The 16,637-nt window shown below is 36.6% G+C and overlaps 1 protein-coding gene across 1 annotated transcript in view; it reads right to left on the reverse strand.

Annotated features, from left to right (window-relative positions):
* The window catches only part of SSH2 (slingshot protein phosphatase 2), a 142,297-nt gene extending 127,456 nt beyond the window's left edge, over positions 1-14,841 (reverse strand). The window contains exon 1 of the mRNA XM_081805509.1: positions 14,775-14,841. Coding sequence (XP_081661635.1) covers positions 14,775-14,824 — 50 coding nt within the window. The 5' untranslated portion in view covers positions 14,825-14,841. The remainder of the gene's footprint in view (positions 1-14,774) is intronic.
* Positions 14,842-16,637: the final 1,796 nt, after the last annotated feature.

The raw sequence follows: 16,637 nt of genomic DNA on the forward strand, positions 1-16,637 counted from the left end.
CTCAACTCTATGGTCAACTCATCTTTGACAAAGCAGGAAAGAATGTCCAATGGAAAAAAGACAGTCTCTTCAACAAATGGTGTTGGGAAAATTGGACAGTCACATGCAGAAGAATGAAACTGGACCATTTCCTTACACCACACACAAAAATAGACTCAAAATGGTTGAAAGACCTCAATGTGAGACAGGAGTCCATCAAAATCCTAAAGGAGAACACAGGCAGCAACCTCTTCGACCTCAGCCACAGCAGCTTCTTCCTAGAAACATCACCAAAGGCAAGGGAAGCAAGGGCAAAAATGAACTATTGGGACTTCATGAAGATAAAAAGCTTTTGCACAGCAAAAGAAACTAGGAAAAGAGCCAATGTGAATGTACTTAATGCCAGAGAACAGTACGCTTAAAAATGGTTAACAGGGCAAATTTTATGTTAAGTATATTTTTCCACAATTAAAATAAAAATATTCTTTAAAAAAAAAGTATGCACTTAACAGTTTAATGGGGGCAACCCCATACAGTGGCAGAACTCAACAGAATGAGAGGACAGCTCACTACACCCTATGTTGGCCATACCCAAATGTTTATAAACAGTTGATAGTTCTCTGGATTATAAGAATAATCTGCATGGTGGGAGGTAGAGATTCAAATTTCAGTAGGGTCAATAGCAAAAGATGTATGGCTTCAATGTGATCAGTTAGAACCAATTTTTAATATATGATAAGTTCTACATTTGTAAGCAAACAAATCACACACATACATACTGTTATAAGTTCAATAAATATTCAGTTATACTTTCTTAAAACAGAAAAGCAAGGTGATAGAGCATTTTAGTATCAAACGGCTCAAGAAAAAAATTTCTTGTATTTGCAACTTTCTGTAAATATGAGATTATTTCTTTTTTTTTGTTTTAAATTTTAAAAATGATAAAAATGAGGCAGCTCAGATTTACAATGGACTTTTCTTCTTTCCTATCTTGTTTCTTTTTTTTAATTTCAGTACAATACTTTTATTCTCTAGGATAATATATTCTTTAACTAGAACATATACTGAGGTGGGAGTATATCTGTCCTTTTCTCATGGGCAATGTAGTACATTTATTATTATGATATTTAAATGCATACTAAAATTATTTTTTTTATTAAAGATTTTATTTATTTATTTGACAGAGAGAGAGACAGCGAGAGAGGGAACACAAGCAGGGGGGGTGGGAGAGGGAGAAGCAGGCTTCCCACCAAGCAGGGAGCCCGACATGGTGCTTGATCCCAGGACCCTGGGATCATGACCTGAGCCGAAGGCAGCCGCTTAACCGACTGAGCCACCCAGGCGCCCCCATACTAAAATTATTTCACCAAATAAACTGAAATTAAATGAAGACATATCCCAAAAGTACAAATAACAGAGCAAATAGAAGATTAAAAAAACCTGAGGAGGTACCAAAGACAAAGATTTGGAGAAGAGATTTGGCCACCGATTGAATGAACTAGTAACACAGTGCCATTGTGAAACTATATCTTACACAAAGACACGTCCTGATTCTGTTTTCTTTCAATTGTCTTCAAGAGGTCTCCATTTGACTATTGCACCGTTATTTTACATGTTCAAAGGTGAACTCCTCACATGAGTTTTTTTTTTTTAACTACATCATTTTTAGTAGAGATATCAACACTCTCTTATTTTCATTTATCCACTCAACATTCACCTAAGCATTTACTGAGTGCCAACTACATGCTAGTTGCTGTGGATACTGAGATAAAAGGCATCACCCCTGTCTTCCTGCTGCTGTCAGATGGGGAGGAGATTGCCCACCTCTAGCCATTTGCCTGCAACAGCTTTCTGGATAGTTTTCTTGCCTCCTCTCATACTGCTTAACACCGCCATACTCTTCTGGCAATCATGTCATTCTTCTAGACAAAGATCTATCAAATAAAACTCTACTTTTAAGATACAGACAATTATCTTCTAGAAACACATTAGCACCTACTTCCAGACTTCTAAGGATATCTTTCCACTCTCTCTATCCTCCTGTATTTGGAATGCTCTCCTTCTGTTCTATCTAAATCCCATTCATTCAAGATCCAGCTCTTCCAAGACATTTCCCAAGACTCCTTTGGCCCACAATGCTCTCTATCCCATCTGCTGCAAACTTTGTTTTCATTGCTAGGTTTGAAGTACCTTGGGGGAAATAACATGTTTTTAAAGGTGAAGAACTTTCTCAGTAGATGGTGAGTAATTCTTTATGTCTATCAATGACTAAAAAGGAAGAAACCAGGCTTAAAACATGAAAGGCTTTGGGCTGAACATGAAAAATAACTTCACAGGGGCACTTGGCTGGCTCAGTTGGTGGAGCATGCAACTCTTGATCTCAGGGTCGTGAGTTCAAGCACCACGTTGGGCATAGAGCTTGCTTAAAAAAAAAAGAAAAAAGAAAAATAACTTCACATTGATTAATTTAAAAAGAAAAGGGTCAGTACTTCCAGCCCCCATTATTTTGGATTCCTCCAGAGGGCAACAGACTCCTGCTGGTCATATTTTGGATATAACTCGCTCTCCACAAACAGCTATGTAATCTTAGAAGTCACCTTCTGGAGGTGGGATCAAGATGGTAAAGTAAGAAGATACTGAGCTCACCTCCTCCCACACATGAAGGAGATCCACTAGTCAGTGGATCTCCTGGAGGGGCAGTGATCTGTTGTAATGTTCCCTGGAGACAGAAACACTCACTGGTGGGCACTTTTTATTTTTTTACTTCCCTTCTACCTGGTTTTCCTGGCCGTAGCAGGTGCCACTTCTGACACTCTCCATCTACTGTGCTAGCACCGCTAGCCCCATCCAACCTACCCACCCAGCCCCTCCCAAGTGGATCCCTGATACACCACATCCCACAGGCACAGGCACACTCAGTCAGCACCAGAGCCATTCCTAAGTGCTCCTGCCTTGATGGGCCAGCCTTGCACCTAGAATGCTGGCAACAGTCACAGCCAGACACAGCAGTCAGCTGTGCCAGAGGGCTTCCCAGCCCACCAGCATGCTTACGGCTATTGTGGCCACCCCACACACCAATGAGATTGTACTAATTACGACCAGGCTACAGTAGGAAGGTGTATACAGCCCACACAAGAAACACCCTGAGGGACCTGGCTCAGGCGATCAGAGGTGTTTGTGCTACTGGGCCCCACAGGGTGACTTCTACATAAAGCCAGTCTTTCAAGGCTGGTACGTGTAACTGATCTAATACATAAAAACAAATAGAGAGTTAGGTAAAATAAAAAGACAGGAATATGTCCCAAAAGAAAGAATATGATAAAATCTCAGAAAAAGAAATGAAATGGAAATAAACAATCTACCAGATAAAATTCAAAGTAATGGTTAAAAAAAATCTCACAGAACTGAGGAGAAGAATGAATGAACACAGGAAGAATTTCAACAAAGAAACAGAAAATATAAAAAGAACCAATCAGAGCTGAATAATTCAAAAACTAAAATGAAAAATACACTAGAAGGAATCAACAGCAGATCAGAATGTAGAAGAATGGATCAGTGATCTGGAAGACAGGGTAATGGAAATCATCCAATCAGAAGAGCAAAAAGAAAAAAGAATTTTTAAAAATGAGGCTAGTTTAAGGGACCTCTGGGACAACATCAAGCATACAAACATTTGCATTATAGGGCTCCCAAAAGGAGAAAAGAGGGAAAGAAAGGGACAGAAAAACTATTTGAAGAAAAAATTGCCAAAAACTTCCCTAAACTGGTGAAGGAAACAGACATACAAGTCCAGGAAGCAAAAAGAGTCCCCAGTAAGATGAACCCAAAGAGACCCACACCAACACACATAATCATCAAAGTGTCATCAGTTAAAGTAAAGAGAGAATCTTAAAAGCAGCAAGAGAAAAAACAACTACTTATGTACAAAGGAACTCCCATAAGACTATCAGTTGATTTGTCAGCAGAAACTTTACAGGCCAGAAGGGAGTAGAATATATTCAAAATGCTAAAAGGAAAAAACTTCCAACCAAGAATACTCCACCCAACAAGATTATCACTCAGAATTAAAGGAGACGCAAGGATTTCCCAGAAAAGCAGAAGACAAAGGAGTTCATCAACACCAAACTGGCCCTATAATAAATATTAAAGGGACTTCTTTCTTTCTTTATTTTTATTTTATTATGTTCAGTTAGCTACTGTATAGCCATTAGTTTTTGATGTAGTGTTCAATGATTCATTGTTACGTATAACACCCAGTGCATATCATAACATGTGCCCTCCTTAAATGGAAAAGAAAAGTACATAATTAGAACTAAGAAAATTATGAAAGAAAAAAATCTCATTGGTAAAAGTAAACATATAGGAAAGGTGGTGGGTCAACCACCTACATAGCTAGTATGAAGGTTAAAATACAAAATTAGTAAAATCATCCAGATCTACAATAATTAGTCAAAGAATACACAAAATAATAAGATGTAAAATATGACATCAAAAACATAAAACATGGGGAGGGAGGAAGTAACAATGTAGTGCTTTTAGAATGTGTTTGAACTGAAGCAATCATTGACTTAAAACAGGCTGCTATAAATGTAGGATGTTATATATGAACCTTATGGTAACCACAAACCAAATACTTATAATAGATACATAAAAAATAAAGAGAAAGGAAAACATAACACTAAGGAAAGTCACCAAATCCCAAGGGAAAAGAACACCCAACATAGGAGCACCTAAATAAATAAAGCAAATATTAACAGACATAGAAGAAGAAACTGACAGTGATAAGATAATAGTAGGGGACTTTAATACCCCATTTTCATCAATGGATAGATCATCCAGACAGAAAATCAGCAAGAAAACATTGGCCTTAAATCACACATTAGACCAGATGAACTTCATAAATATCTGCAGAACATTCCATCTAAAACAGCAGAATAATTTTTTTTTTCAAGAACACATGGAATATTCTCCAGAATAAATCACATTGGGTCACAAAACAAGTCTCAGTGAAAATTTTTTTAAGATTTTATTTATTTATTTGAGAGAGAGAGAGTACAAGCTGGGGAGAGAGGCAGAAGGAGAGGCAGAAGCAGACTCCCTGCTGAACAGGGAGCCCGATGTGGGGCTTGATCCCAGAACCCTGGGATCACGACCTGAGCTGAAGGCAGATGCTTAACTGACTGAGCCACCCAGGCACCCCAAGTCTCAGTGAATTTAAGAAGACTGAAATCATATAATGCATCTTTTCCAACCACAACACTATGAAACTAGAAATCAATTACAAGAAGAAAATTGGGTCAATGAAGAAATCAAGAGGAAATAAAAAAATACTTAGAGACAAATGAAAATAAAAACACAACAGTCCAAAATCTATGGAACAAAGCAAAGATAGTTCTCAAAGGGAAGTTGATAGCGACATATGTCCACCTCAAGAAACAAGAAAAATCTCAAGACAACAATGTAACATCACACCTAAAGGACTAGAGAAAGAACAAAGCCCAAAGTTAGTTCAAGGAAGGAAATAATAAAGATCAGAGTGAAAATAAATGACACAGAGACTAAAGTAAAAAATAGAAAACATCAATATAAGTAGGAGGCAGTTATTTGAAAAAAGAAACAAAATTTATGAGCTTTTAGTCAGACTCATCAAGAAAAAGAGAGGACCCAAATAAATAAAATAGAAATGAAAGAGAAGTTACAACGGATACCACAGAAATACAAAGAATCATAAGACACTAGTACAAATAATTATATGACAACAAATGGGACACCTAGAAAAATAAATTCCTAGAAACATACAATCTTTCAAGACTGAATCAAGAAGAATAGAAAATCTGAACAGACTGATTACTAGTAATGAAATTGAACCTGTAATCAAAGAATTCCCAATAAACAAAAGTCCAGGACCAGACAACTTCACAGGTGAATTCTACCATTTATGGAAGAGTTAATACCTATCCTTCTCAAACTATTCCAAAAAAGTATAAAGAGGAAGGAATGCTTCCAAAATCATTCTGTAAGACCAGCATTACCCTAATACCAAAACCCAAAGACACCACAAAAAAAGATAATTATAAGCCAATATCCCTGATGAATATAGATGCAAAAATCCTCAACAAAATATTAGCAAATTGAATTCAACAATACTTTAAAAAAATCATACACCATACTCAAGTGGGATTTATTCTGAGGATGCAAGGATGGTTCAATATCCACAAATCAATCAATATGATATACCACATTAACAAAAAGGATATAAATCAGATAATCATGTCAATAAATACCGAAAAAGCATTTGATAAATTTCAATACCCATTTATGATAAAAACTCTTAACAAAGTGGGTATAGAGGGAACATACTTCAACACAATAAAGGCCACATATGATAAACCCACAGCTACCATCATATCCAATGGTGAAAAGCTGAAAGTTTTCCTCTAAGATCAGGAATAAGACAAGAATGCTCGCTCTTGCCACTATTATTCAACACAGTATTAGACACATTGATCAGACAAGAAAAAGAAATAAAAGATATCCAAATTGGAAAGGAAGAGGTAAAACTGTCACTATTTGCAGTTTAAATGGTACTATATATAGAAAACCCTAAAGACTCCACCAAAAAATTATTAGAATAAATTAATTCAGTAAAGTTGCCAGATATGAACTCAGTACACATAAATCTGTTCCATTTCTACACACTAATAATGAACTATCAAAGATGTGAAATTAAGAAAACAACCCCATTTACAATTGTAATAAGAATAAAATACCTAGGGATAAATTTAACCAAGGAGGTGAAAGACCTATACTCTGAAAAATATAAGACACTGATGAAAGAAATTAAAGTTGACACAAATAAGTGGAAAGATAAACTATGCTCATGGACTGGAAGAATTAAGAGTGTCAAAATATCCACACCACTCAAAGCAATCTACAGATTCAACACAATCTCTATCAAAATACCAATGGCAAATTTTCACAGAACTAGAACAAGTAACCCTAAAATTTGTATGGAAACACAAAAGGCTCTGAATAGCCAAAGCAATCTTGAGAAAGAACAAAGCTGAGGTATAACACTCCCTGATTTCAAACTATACTTTGTACAAAGCTATAGTATCAAAACAGTAATGACACTGGCATAAAAACAGACATTTAGTTCAATGGAACAGAACAGAGTCTAGACATAAAGCCACAATTATACAATTAATCTTTTACAAAGGAGGCAAGAATATGCAATAGAAAAAAGCCAGTCTGGGAAAACTGGACAGATGACATACAAAAGAATGAAACTGGACCAATTTTTATGCCATATACAAAAATAAACTCAAAATGGATTGAACACCTAAATGTGAGACCTGAAAACTTAAAACTCCTGGAAGAAAACATAGGCAGTAAGCTCTTGGACACTGGTGTCAGCAATATTTTTTTGGATCTGTCTCCTCAGACAGGGCAACAAAAGCAAAAATAAACAAATGGGACTGTATCAAACTGAAAAGTTTTTACACAGGGAAGGAAAACATCAACAAAATGAAAGGCAACTTACTGAACGGGAGAAGACATAACCAATAAGGGATTAATATCCAATATATACAAAACACAAATTTGAAAAGATAATATACATCCCTATGTTCACTGCAGCATTATTTAAAATAGCCAAGATATGGAAGGAAACTAGGTGTCCATCAATAGATGACTGGGTAAAGAAGATGTGGTAAGTACATATATATATATATATATATGCATGTATGTATATATGTATACACACACACACACACACAATGGAATATGTGAACTATTACTCAGCTATAAAAAAGAATGAAATCCTGCTTTTTGTGACATGGATGAACCTAGGCAGTATGCTAAGTGAAATAAGTTAGAGAAAGAGAAATACTGTATGATTTCACTTATATGTGGAATCTAAAAAACAAAATGAGCAAACAACAAAACAGAAACAGACTCATAGATACAGGGAACAATCTGTTGGTTGTCAGAGGGGAGGGACTGTGGGGATGGGTGAAATAGGGGAAATAGACTTCCAGTTATAAAACAAATAAGACATGGGATACAACGTACAGACAGTAGAGGGAACAGAGATAATAATACTGCAACAATTTGTATGGTGATATTTAGTACATAGATTTATCATGGTGATTACTTCGTAATGCATACAAATGTTGAATCACTATGTTGTATAGCTGAAAGTAATATAATACTGTATGCAACTACAATAAAATTTAAAAAGTCACCCTCTCTACAGACCACCATTCTATTCCATTAAAATCACCCTGTAGAATTCACCCATGGTGTTTGCACTTCTAAAGTCAACAGAACACAATTTTTTTCAAAAAAAATTTTTGAAACAAACAAACAAAAATTGGTAACAAATATTATATGTATTGCTTGAATTGACTGGGGAAAATATAAAAACTGTCCTGAATGGCTTAAATATTCATTTCCATTTTTTTAAAAATAGCACAATTTCTGGATCTTTGAAGCCATATTATTGTACAATACTATAAATTTCTGACCTTACAAACAATTTCCTAAAGGTCATTCCTTTTCTCTTTATACAACTCTTAGCTTAGAGTTGGTACACACAGGAATGGAAGAACTCTACTGTAATTAAAATACTTATTTTCGGGCACCTGGGTGGCTCAGTTGGTTAAGCGACTGCCTTCGGCTCAGGTCATGATCCTGGAGTCCCTGGATCGAGTCCCGTATCGGGCTCCCTGCTCGGCAGGGAGTCTGCTTCTCCCTCTGACCCTCCTCCCTCTCATGCTCTCTGTCTCTCATTCTCTCTCTCTCTCAAATAAATAAATAAAATCTTTAAAAAAAAATACTTATTTTCTAAATTTAGATCTCAAGTACTTTGTTTCCTATCACAACTATTCACCCTAAAAAAGATGTCTTGTGATTTCAAAGATTTCAGTGGTGTATTTCTTTTGTTCATTTTTATTTATTGTCTTATAATTTTATTAGTTAACTCATATGAGAGAGCCATTTATAGGTCAAATTGTTGAATATTGGATGCTGTATGGTTCAGTTTTATACTCATCTTCCTGGTTGTTCCCAAATAAGCAAAGTGGGTCATCACACAATCAGCAAAGCAATGAGTTCATAAACATGCACAAGGAAGACTGGCATTGAGTGTCATCCATTTATCTTTTTTACCAAAAATAATATACAACCTGATTTTTAACTCTGTGATCATGTTATCTTTTTATGCTTATCTTTTGAGAAAGACAAAGCATTGCCAGAGTTGTCATAAAAAGGGGCCAGTGTAGCATGAATACATTGTTTTTTAACTATAGTAAAATGTACATACCATAAAATTTGCCATCTTAACTATTTGTCAGTGTACATTAAGTACATTCCCACTGTTGAGCAACTATCACCACCATCCATCTCTAGAACTTTTTTCTCTTCTAAAACTTTAACTCTGTACCCATTAAACAATAACTCCATTCTCCTCTTCCCCCAGCCCCTAGCAATCAACATTCTATTTTCTATCTCTGAGAATCTGACTACTGTAGGTACCTCATGTAAGTGGAAGCATACAATACGTATTATGTGGTGACTGGCTTATTTCACTTAGCATAATATCCTCAAGGTTTATCCATGTTGTAAAATGTGTCAGAATTTCCTTCCTTTTTAAGGCTGAGCAATATTCCGTTCTATGTATATACCACATTTTGTTCATCCATTTATCTGCCAGTGGCTATTGTGAATAATGTTGCTATGAACATGGGTGTACAAGTTTCTCAAGACCCTGCTTTTGATTCTTTTGAGTATATAACCGGAAGTGGAATTGCTAGATCATACGGTAATTATATTTTTAGTTTTTTGAGGACAATACTGTACCCTTTTACATTCTCACTAACAGTGCACAAGGGTTTCAATTTCTTCACATCCTCACCAATACTTGCTATTTTCTGTTTTTTGGGTAGTAGCCATCCTGATGAGTGTGGTGATATATCTCATTGTAGTTTTGATCTGCATTTCCCTAATGATTAGTGATACTGAACATCTTTCATGTACTTATTGGTCATTTGTATATCTTCTTCGGAGAAATGTTCTTTACCCATTTTTTAATTGAGTTGTTCAAAGGTTAATTTTATGTATCAACTTGACTGGGCCACAAACTTCTGGGCCCAGAAATTTGGTTAAACATTATTCTGGGGGTGTCTCTGAGGGTGTTTCTGGATGAGATTAACATTTGAATCAGTAGACTGAGTCAAACAGATGGCCCTTCCCAATGTGGGTAGGCTTCACCATTCCAGTGAAGGTCTGAATAGAACAAAAGGCTGAGCAAGGAAGAATTTGCTCCCTCTGCAGGTCTTTGAGCTATGACATCAGTCTTTTCCTCATCAGACTCAGGCTCAAACTGGAGTTAGACCATCAGCTCTCGAGGGTCTCCAACTTGCAGATCTTGGGGACTTCCCAGCTTCCATAATTGTGTGAACCAATTCCTTACACTAAATCTATCTCTATATTTCCTATTTTCTCTGGAAAACTCAAATATAGATTTTGGTACAGAGAAGTGAGGTGCTGCTATATTGAATACCTAAAAATGTGGAAGTGGCTTTGGATTCTGGAAGTGGCTAGAGGCTGGAAGAATTCTGAGGTGCATGTTTGAAAAAGGTAAGATTGTCATGAAGGCAGTGTTAATGGCAATTCTGGTGAGAGCTCAGAAAGAAAAGAGGAGGGCTGGAGAAAAAGCCCTCTCTCTTCTTAAAGAATACATCATAATCATGAACAGAATGTTGGTAGAAATATGGGCAGTAAAGTCCATTCTGATGAGGTCTCAGATGGAAATAAGGAACATGTTATTGGATAATGGAGAAAAGGCAATACTTGTTATAAAGTAGGAAAGAACTTAGCTGAATTATGTTCATGTTCTAGTGTCTTGTGAAAAGTATAACTTGTAAGTGAGGAAATTAGATATTTAGCTCAGGAGATTTTTAAGCAAAGCACTGAAGGAACAGCTTCCTTCCTTCCAACTGTAAATAGTAAAATATGAGAAGAGAGAAATGAATTGAAGAAGTAGTTAAGCAAAATGAAACAGAACTTAGAGATGTGGAAAATTCTCTGTCTATATTGTAAAAAATGAGAGAGCATGTTCAGAAGAAAGCCCCAAGGGTGTGATGATGAAAGTGGGTGTGAACCATGGACCTCTCCACAGCCATCTCCTCAGAAGCTAGGAATAGAGATGGGATTTATACCAGCAGAAACACTACCAGCTGGGACTAAAGGAAGCAAAGAAAACAAGAGAGAATGAAGGAAGGCTGTGAACATACATTATCCTTCAAGAAAAGGGAAGAAGGACCCCAAAGGCGATTCAGAGATCATCAGGACTGCTACTCTAACTACAGACCTGGAGTGCAAGGGCTGAGGGGCAAGGCTGCCTTTGCATTGGTCCTGCTGCCCAGCAGAGTGCCAGGTAGATGGGTCCTGGCAGAATGCCAGATGGGTGGCACTTCGAGGGAGCCAAGGGTGCAGGGCTGCCCTGCTGAGCCGTGGAGATGACACCACCAACTCCAGTGAGTCTTGAAGGCAGGACAACTGCCCCAGTGGGTCCCCGGTGAAGAGTATCGAAACCAAAGAGCATTATTATTGAGCCTTAAGATCTAATGGAATTTGCCTTGCTAAGTTTTGGATTAACTTGGGGCCTGTCACCTCTTCTTTCTCTCCTACTTTCCTTTTTGGAATGGGAATGTTTTCCTAAGCTTCTCTTACCACCATGTCTTGAAGTGCATAACTTACCTGGTTTCAGAGGTTCATAGCTGGAGAGAAATTCTGCCTCTAATCTCACCCATATCTGATTTAGATGAGATACATTTTTTTAAAGATTTTATTTATTTGACAGAGAGAGAGCACAAGCAGGGGGAATGGTAGACAGAGGGAGGGGAAGAAGCAGGCTCCCCGCTGAACAGGGAGTCTAATATGGGGCTCGATCCCAGGACCCTGAGATCATGACCAGAGCCGAAGGCAGATGCTTAATCGACTGAGCTACCCAGGCGCCCCATGATTTAGATGAGATATTTAGATGAGACTTTGGACTTCACACTTCGGAGTAGATGCTAAAATGAGTTAAGACTTTTGGGACTACTGGGATGGAATGAATATATTTTTTATGTGAGAAGGATATGAATTGGGGAGGTAGGGTGGAATGTTATGAACTGAATATTTGTGTCCCACTCCCCAATCCATATGTTGAAGCCCTAACCCCTAATGTGATGGTATTTACAGATGGGAGCCTTTGGGAGGAAATTAGGGTTAGATGATGCCATGATGATGTTACAGGGTTCCCATGACAGGATTCATGTCTACATATGAGGAAGAGACCAGAGCATCCTCTTTCACACAGCCATATGAGGACACAGTAAGAACACAGCTGTCTGAAATCCAGGAAGAAAGCTCTCACCAGGAACCAAATCTGCCAGCATGTTGAGCTTGGATTTCCCTGCCTCCAGAATTGTAAGAAATAAATTCCTGTCGTTTAAGCCACTCAGTCTATGGTATTTTGTTATAGGAGCCTGAGCTGAATAAGACAGATTGTTCTTTTTCCATTGTGCTTGAGTTGTAAGAGTTCTTTATATATTCTGGACATTGACCCCTTATCAGCTATATTATTCGCAAAAATTTTGATGTAGACTAATTTATCTATTTTTGTTGTTGCCTGTGAACATTGGTTTTTAAAGACTTCATAGTTTGAGCTAATTATATTAAATGATTACTTTTAACTTAAGACTTTCCCAATAAATGGCATTTGGTTAAAATAAGAGATAATTTATGAAACATCTTTTTTATTATGTGGAATTGGCATTAGGTTTAATAATATGCTGTTTACTATTCAATTCTCTACTATAAACCACAACTGAACCCACAAACTGAAAAGATGAGTTCAGGCATGCTCAGTGAAATGATGCTAATTCAGTGCTGGTTTATTCTCTGGTAAGTGCTAGGGAATGCCAAAATAATCTGTAGTAGTCAAGCACACAAAAAATCAACCTCTTACATACCATATCTAGCTTTTACAAAGGGCATTCAATTGGCACTTAAGAGAAGTTTCTTTGTTTTGAGTCAGACTAAAGCAATTAGATTTAGAAATAGCCTGGGAAACATACTGAATGTAAGAAATTACAACAGGCAAGTAAATTTTGATTTTTAAAAATGGGTGCTACCAGGGACGCCTGGATGGCTCAGTCATTAAGTGTCTGCCTTTGGCTCAGGTCATGATCCCAGGGTCCTGGGATTGAGTCCCACATCGGGCTCCTTGCTCAGTGAGGAGCCTGCTTCTCCCTCTCCCTCTGCTGCTCCCCCCGCTTGTGCTCTCTCTCTCTCTCTCTGACAAATAAATAAATAAAAATCTTAAAAAAAAAATGGGTGCTACCAGGTTTTTCTTCATTCCTTCTTTGTATAAATGATCCTTTTCTTGTAAAAAGAAGAAGCCTACAAAAACCCTCTGCTAGTCATATTAATGATATATTGCCAACAACTTTAAAAACAGTGGTCTTTATAAAGGTTCTTAATGGCTTGACAATTCAGGACTGTGAATGAGAGTAAACTTGCACTGCCTCATCATTATGTAATTTTTGGAACAACAATTATCTCCCAGTAGATGCCAAGTCAATATGTAAAGCTTGAAATTAACCCAATGATCTTTACATTTGGCCTAGTTTCAGAATCTTTTGGAATCCTTTTTTCACTCTAATGGGAATAAGGTTATGATGCCTCTGGTAATAAGTCAGCTAAAATTTTTTCTGGGTTTCTATCTCTTAGCCCTATGTGAAAGAATGACACTTCACTGTCAGATCTTCCCCAAGTGATAGTGAGAAATTAAGCTGCAAGCCAAATTTTTCATGCTAACCAAGACAGGAAATTTACTGTCAATAAGCTTCAGTTACTGATGGAAAGGAACTCTTTTTATATAAACTTGCAGTTTACAAGAGTGGTATACAGCAACAAACACTTGATAATTCATCATTAAGGAAGCATTCCCTTTGGCCAGGTTCTCTACATTGAGCATGCTTATTGTACACTTCCTCTGTATCATACAGAACGGCTCATGTGATTGAGTTCAAAGGATACAAATTTGGAAGCATTTAAATGACCATCTTGAACTTACCAGAACTGTTTCTTGGGGGGAAAAGTTGATTTATAAAACCACTTATAGGAGATAACAAAAATATTTATATAATTCCTAAATATCTCTCGTAATATTTTTCTTTTAATGGCAGCAGGCACTGGTACCCTTTTAACAATATGCCCATTACTCTGTGAGTATTCATTGTATTTGAAGGATTGGGTAAGTTACTCAGTATATCCTTTGTATTTAGAAGCGAAATATTGACCAATCTATAAGAATTTAAATATCCATCAAAATGAATGACAAACCGAAGTACAAAACTGAAGGCTGAAATGTTCAGTTGATATTTTCCTAAAAGGTAATGAAAATTTACTTTTTTATTATTCAAGATAGTTCTTCAGACTTGAATAAAAATTGGACCAATATTGGCATACCTGCACTTTCTTAAAGCAATCTACCATTTTATGTATGTATGTATGTATGTATAACTGACATACAACACTGTATTAGTTTCACGTGTACAACATAATGCAATCTACCATTTTAAATCTCTGAGTCAGTAACTGGATTCTTAAAGCAATCCCATTTTGAGAGACCAATTAAGCTTCTTGGAAAACCATGATAAACTAATCTGACAAGACTAAGAAAGAATTAGAGAAAAAACATTAATGACAGAAATGCTGTAGAATATAACGAACAAACATACCTCCGGGGCTGTGACCGGCATTCCTCCTCCCCACTGTCTGCCTCCTGCATAGACAGGAAAATGATAAAAAAAATAGTTTAAAACCTGAGGTCATATATCATAATATCAACAATGCAATTTTACTAAGCTTTACATATAGGCATATCTCACTCATCTTGTGCACTTGAACAAATTCTCTCCATAAATAGCAACTTCAACCAACACAGAAGGTTGATATGTATCAGTAGAATTTATTTCTGGAGGAAACTTCAACAATAGCCCACAAATTTCATTGATAACAAAATGCTAATAGTTAAAAGAATTACCTCTGAAAACCAACTAAAGATGTTATGCCACTGTTATGCTATTTCAGATTCAAAATGAGTGGGCATTCTGATTGCCACCAACAAATCTCATTAAGATGTTCTATTAATAATTCTGATCCCCAAAGAACAACCTAAACAATGAGCTACTTCACAAAGTGCTCATGATCAAATCACGAACAGTATCACCCTCAACATAAAGGCTACTAGTTATTATTTATAATGTGCCAGGCTCCTTGCTCAATACTTTAAGTACATTGTCCTTCTTATTAATTATAAATTCAGAAGGTTGAGGGGCGCCTGGGTGGCTCAGTTGGTCAAGCATCTGACTCTTGGTTTCCACTTGGGTGATGATTTTGGGGTCGTGAGATCAAGCCCAGCATTGGGCTGCATGCTCAGTGCAGTCTGCTTGGGATTCTCTCCTCCCTCTGCCCCTGCCCCTGCTTGCAAGGAATGAATGAATGAATGAATGAATGAATGAATAAATAAATAAATAAATAAAATCTTAAAAAATAATTCAGAAGGCTGATGGTACTATATTTCTCACTGATTCTAACACACACACACACACAACTTAGGATAAATATTTTCAATCAATAAAAAAGCACTGAATCATAGTTAATAGCAATATTTATTTTTTCTTAGTGGCACATAAAATAATTGAAGGTGTTATAACATGGCAATTTAGATTCAGTGAAATACGGATTTTCCAGATGAAGAAACTGAAATTCACAAAGAGGAACTAAGTAAGTTGTCCAAGGAAACTCATATGGTGAAGCTAGAATTAAAACTGATAAAATGCTGCCTTCCAACACATTGAAAAAGCATATCATTTACTCCTCCCTGGCCTAGGTTAGGTCTTATAAGTTATTACACAGATTTTCATGTACACAAGAATATTGACATAAAGGAAAAGTGAGAAAAGATGTGAGAATTAATAATACTAAGGTATTAAGTTTTTCCTTAAGTTTGTTCCCTGACATTTTATATTTGCTTTTTGGTCACTTTTGCTCTATTTGGCAAACATAAAAACTGGAGGACAAAAATAATTTCAAACACTATGTGTACTGTCTGTCACTGAGCCACCTACATTTTCGAGTTTATGGAACCAAACCCATTCACCTCTTTATCATTCTGTCTCCATTCCTGGTCAGCTACTATTACTTAAAACTCTACAACTTTTATTCTCATTTTATTTTCGTTATTGATTTGAGGCATGCCTATTATTTTCCACAAAGGGAAGAAAGAAGTAAAGATTCTACGCACAGAGAGAAGACAGGTTAAATGTCATAGTGTGCTAAACTATGTGTCTGTAGGGGAGGTTTTGGGTTCAGAAGTATTCCCTTTAGGGATTGAAAAGAAGGGTGTTAGAAGGAAAAGAACTGATTGTCTCTAGAGTCAATAGAACCTGGGAAGTTCGCAAGAAAGAAAATGAAAAGATTCAGATATGCAAATGTAAATGTTAGATTTTGAGGCCCAAGAGAACTATAATATAGAGAAATGATTTCCTGGAATGTCATTTAACAAATAGTGCTTCATTATTGTTATTATTGGTTAATAG

This window comes from Leptonychotes weddellii, chromosome 15 (assembly GCF_054177405.1).
Source record: "Leptonychotes weddellii isolate Sample4059 chromosome 15, ASM5417740v2, whole genome shotgun sequence".
In the NCBI taxonomy this organism is placed as follows: domain Eukaryota; kingdom Metazoa; phylum Chordata; class Mammalia; order Carnivora; family Phocidae; genus Leptonychotes; species Leptonychotes weddellii.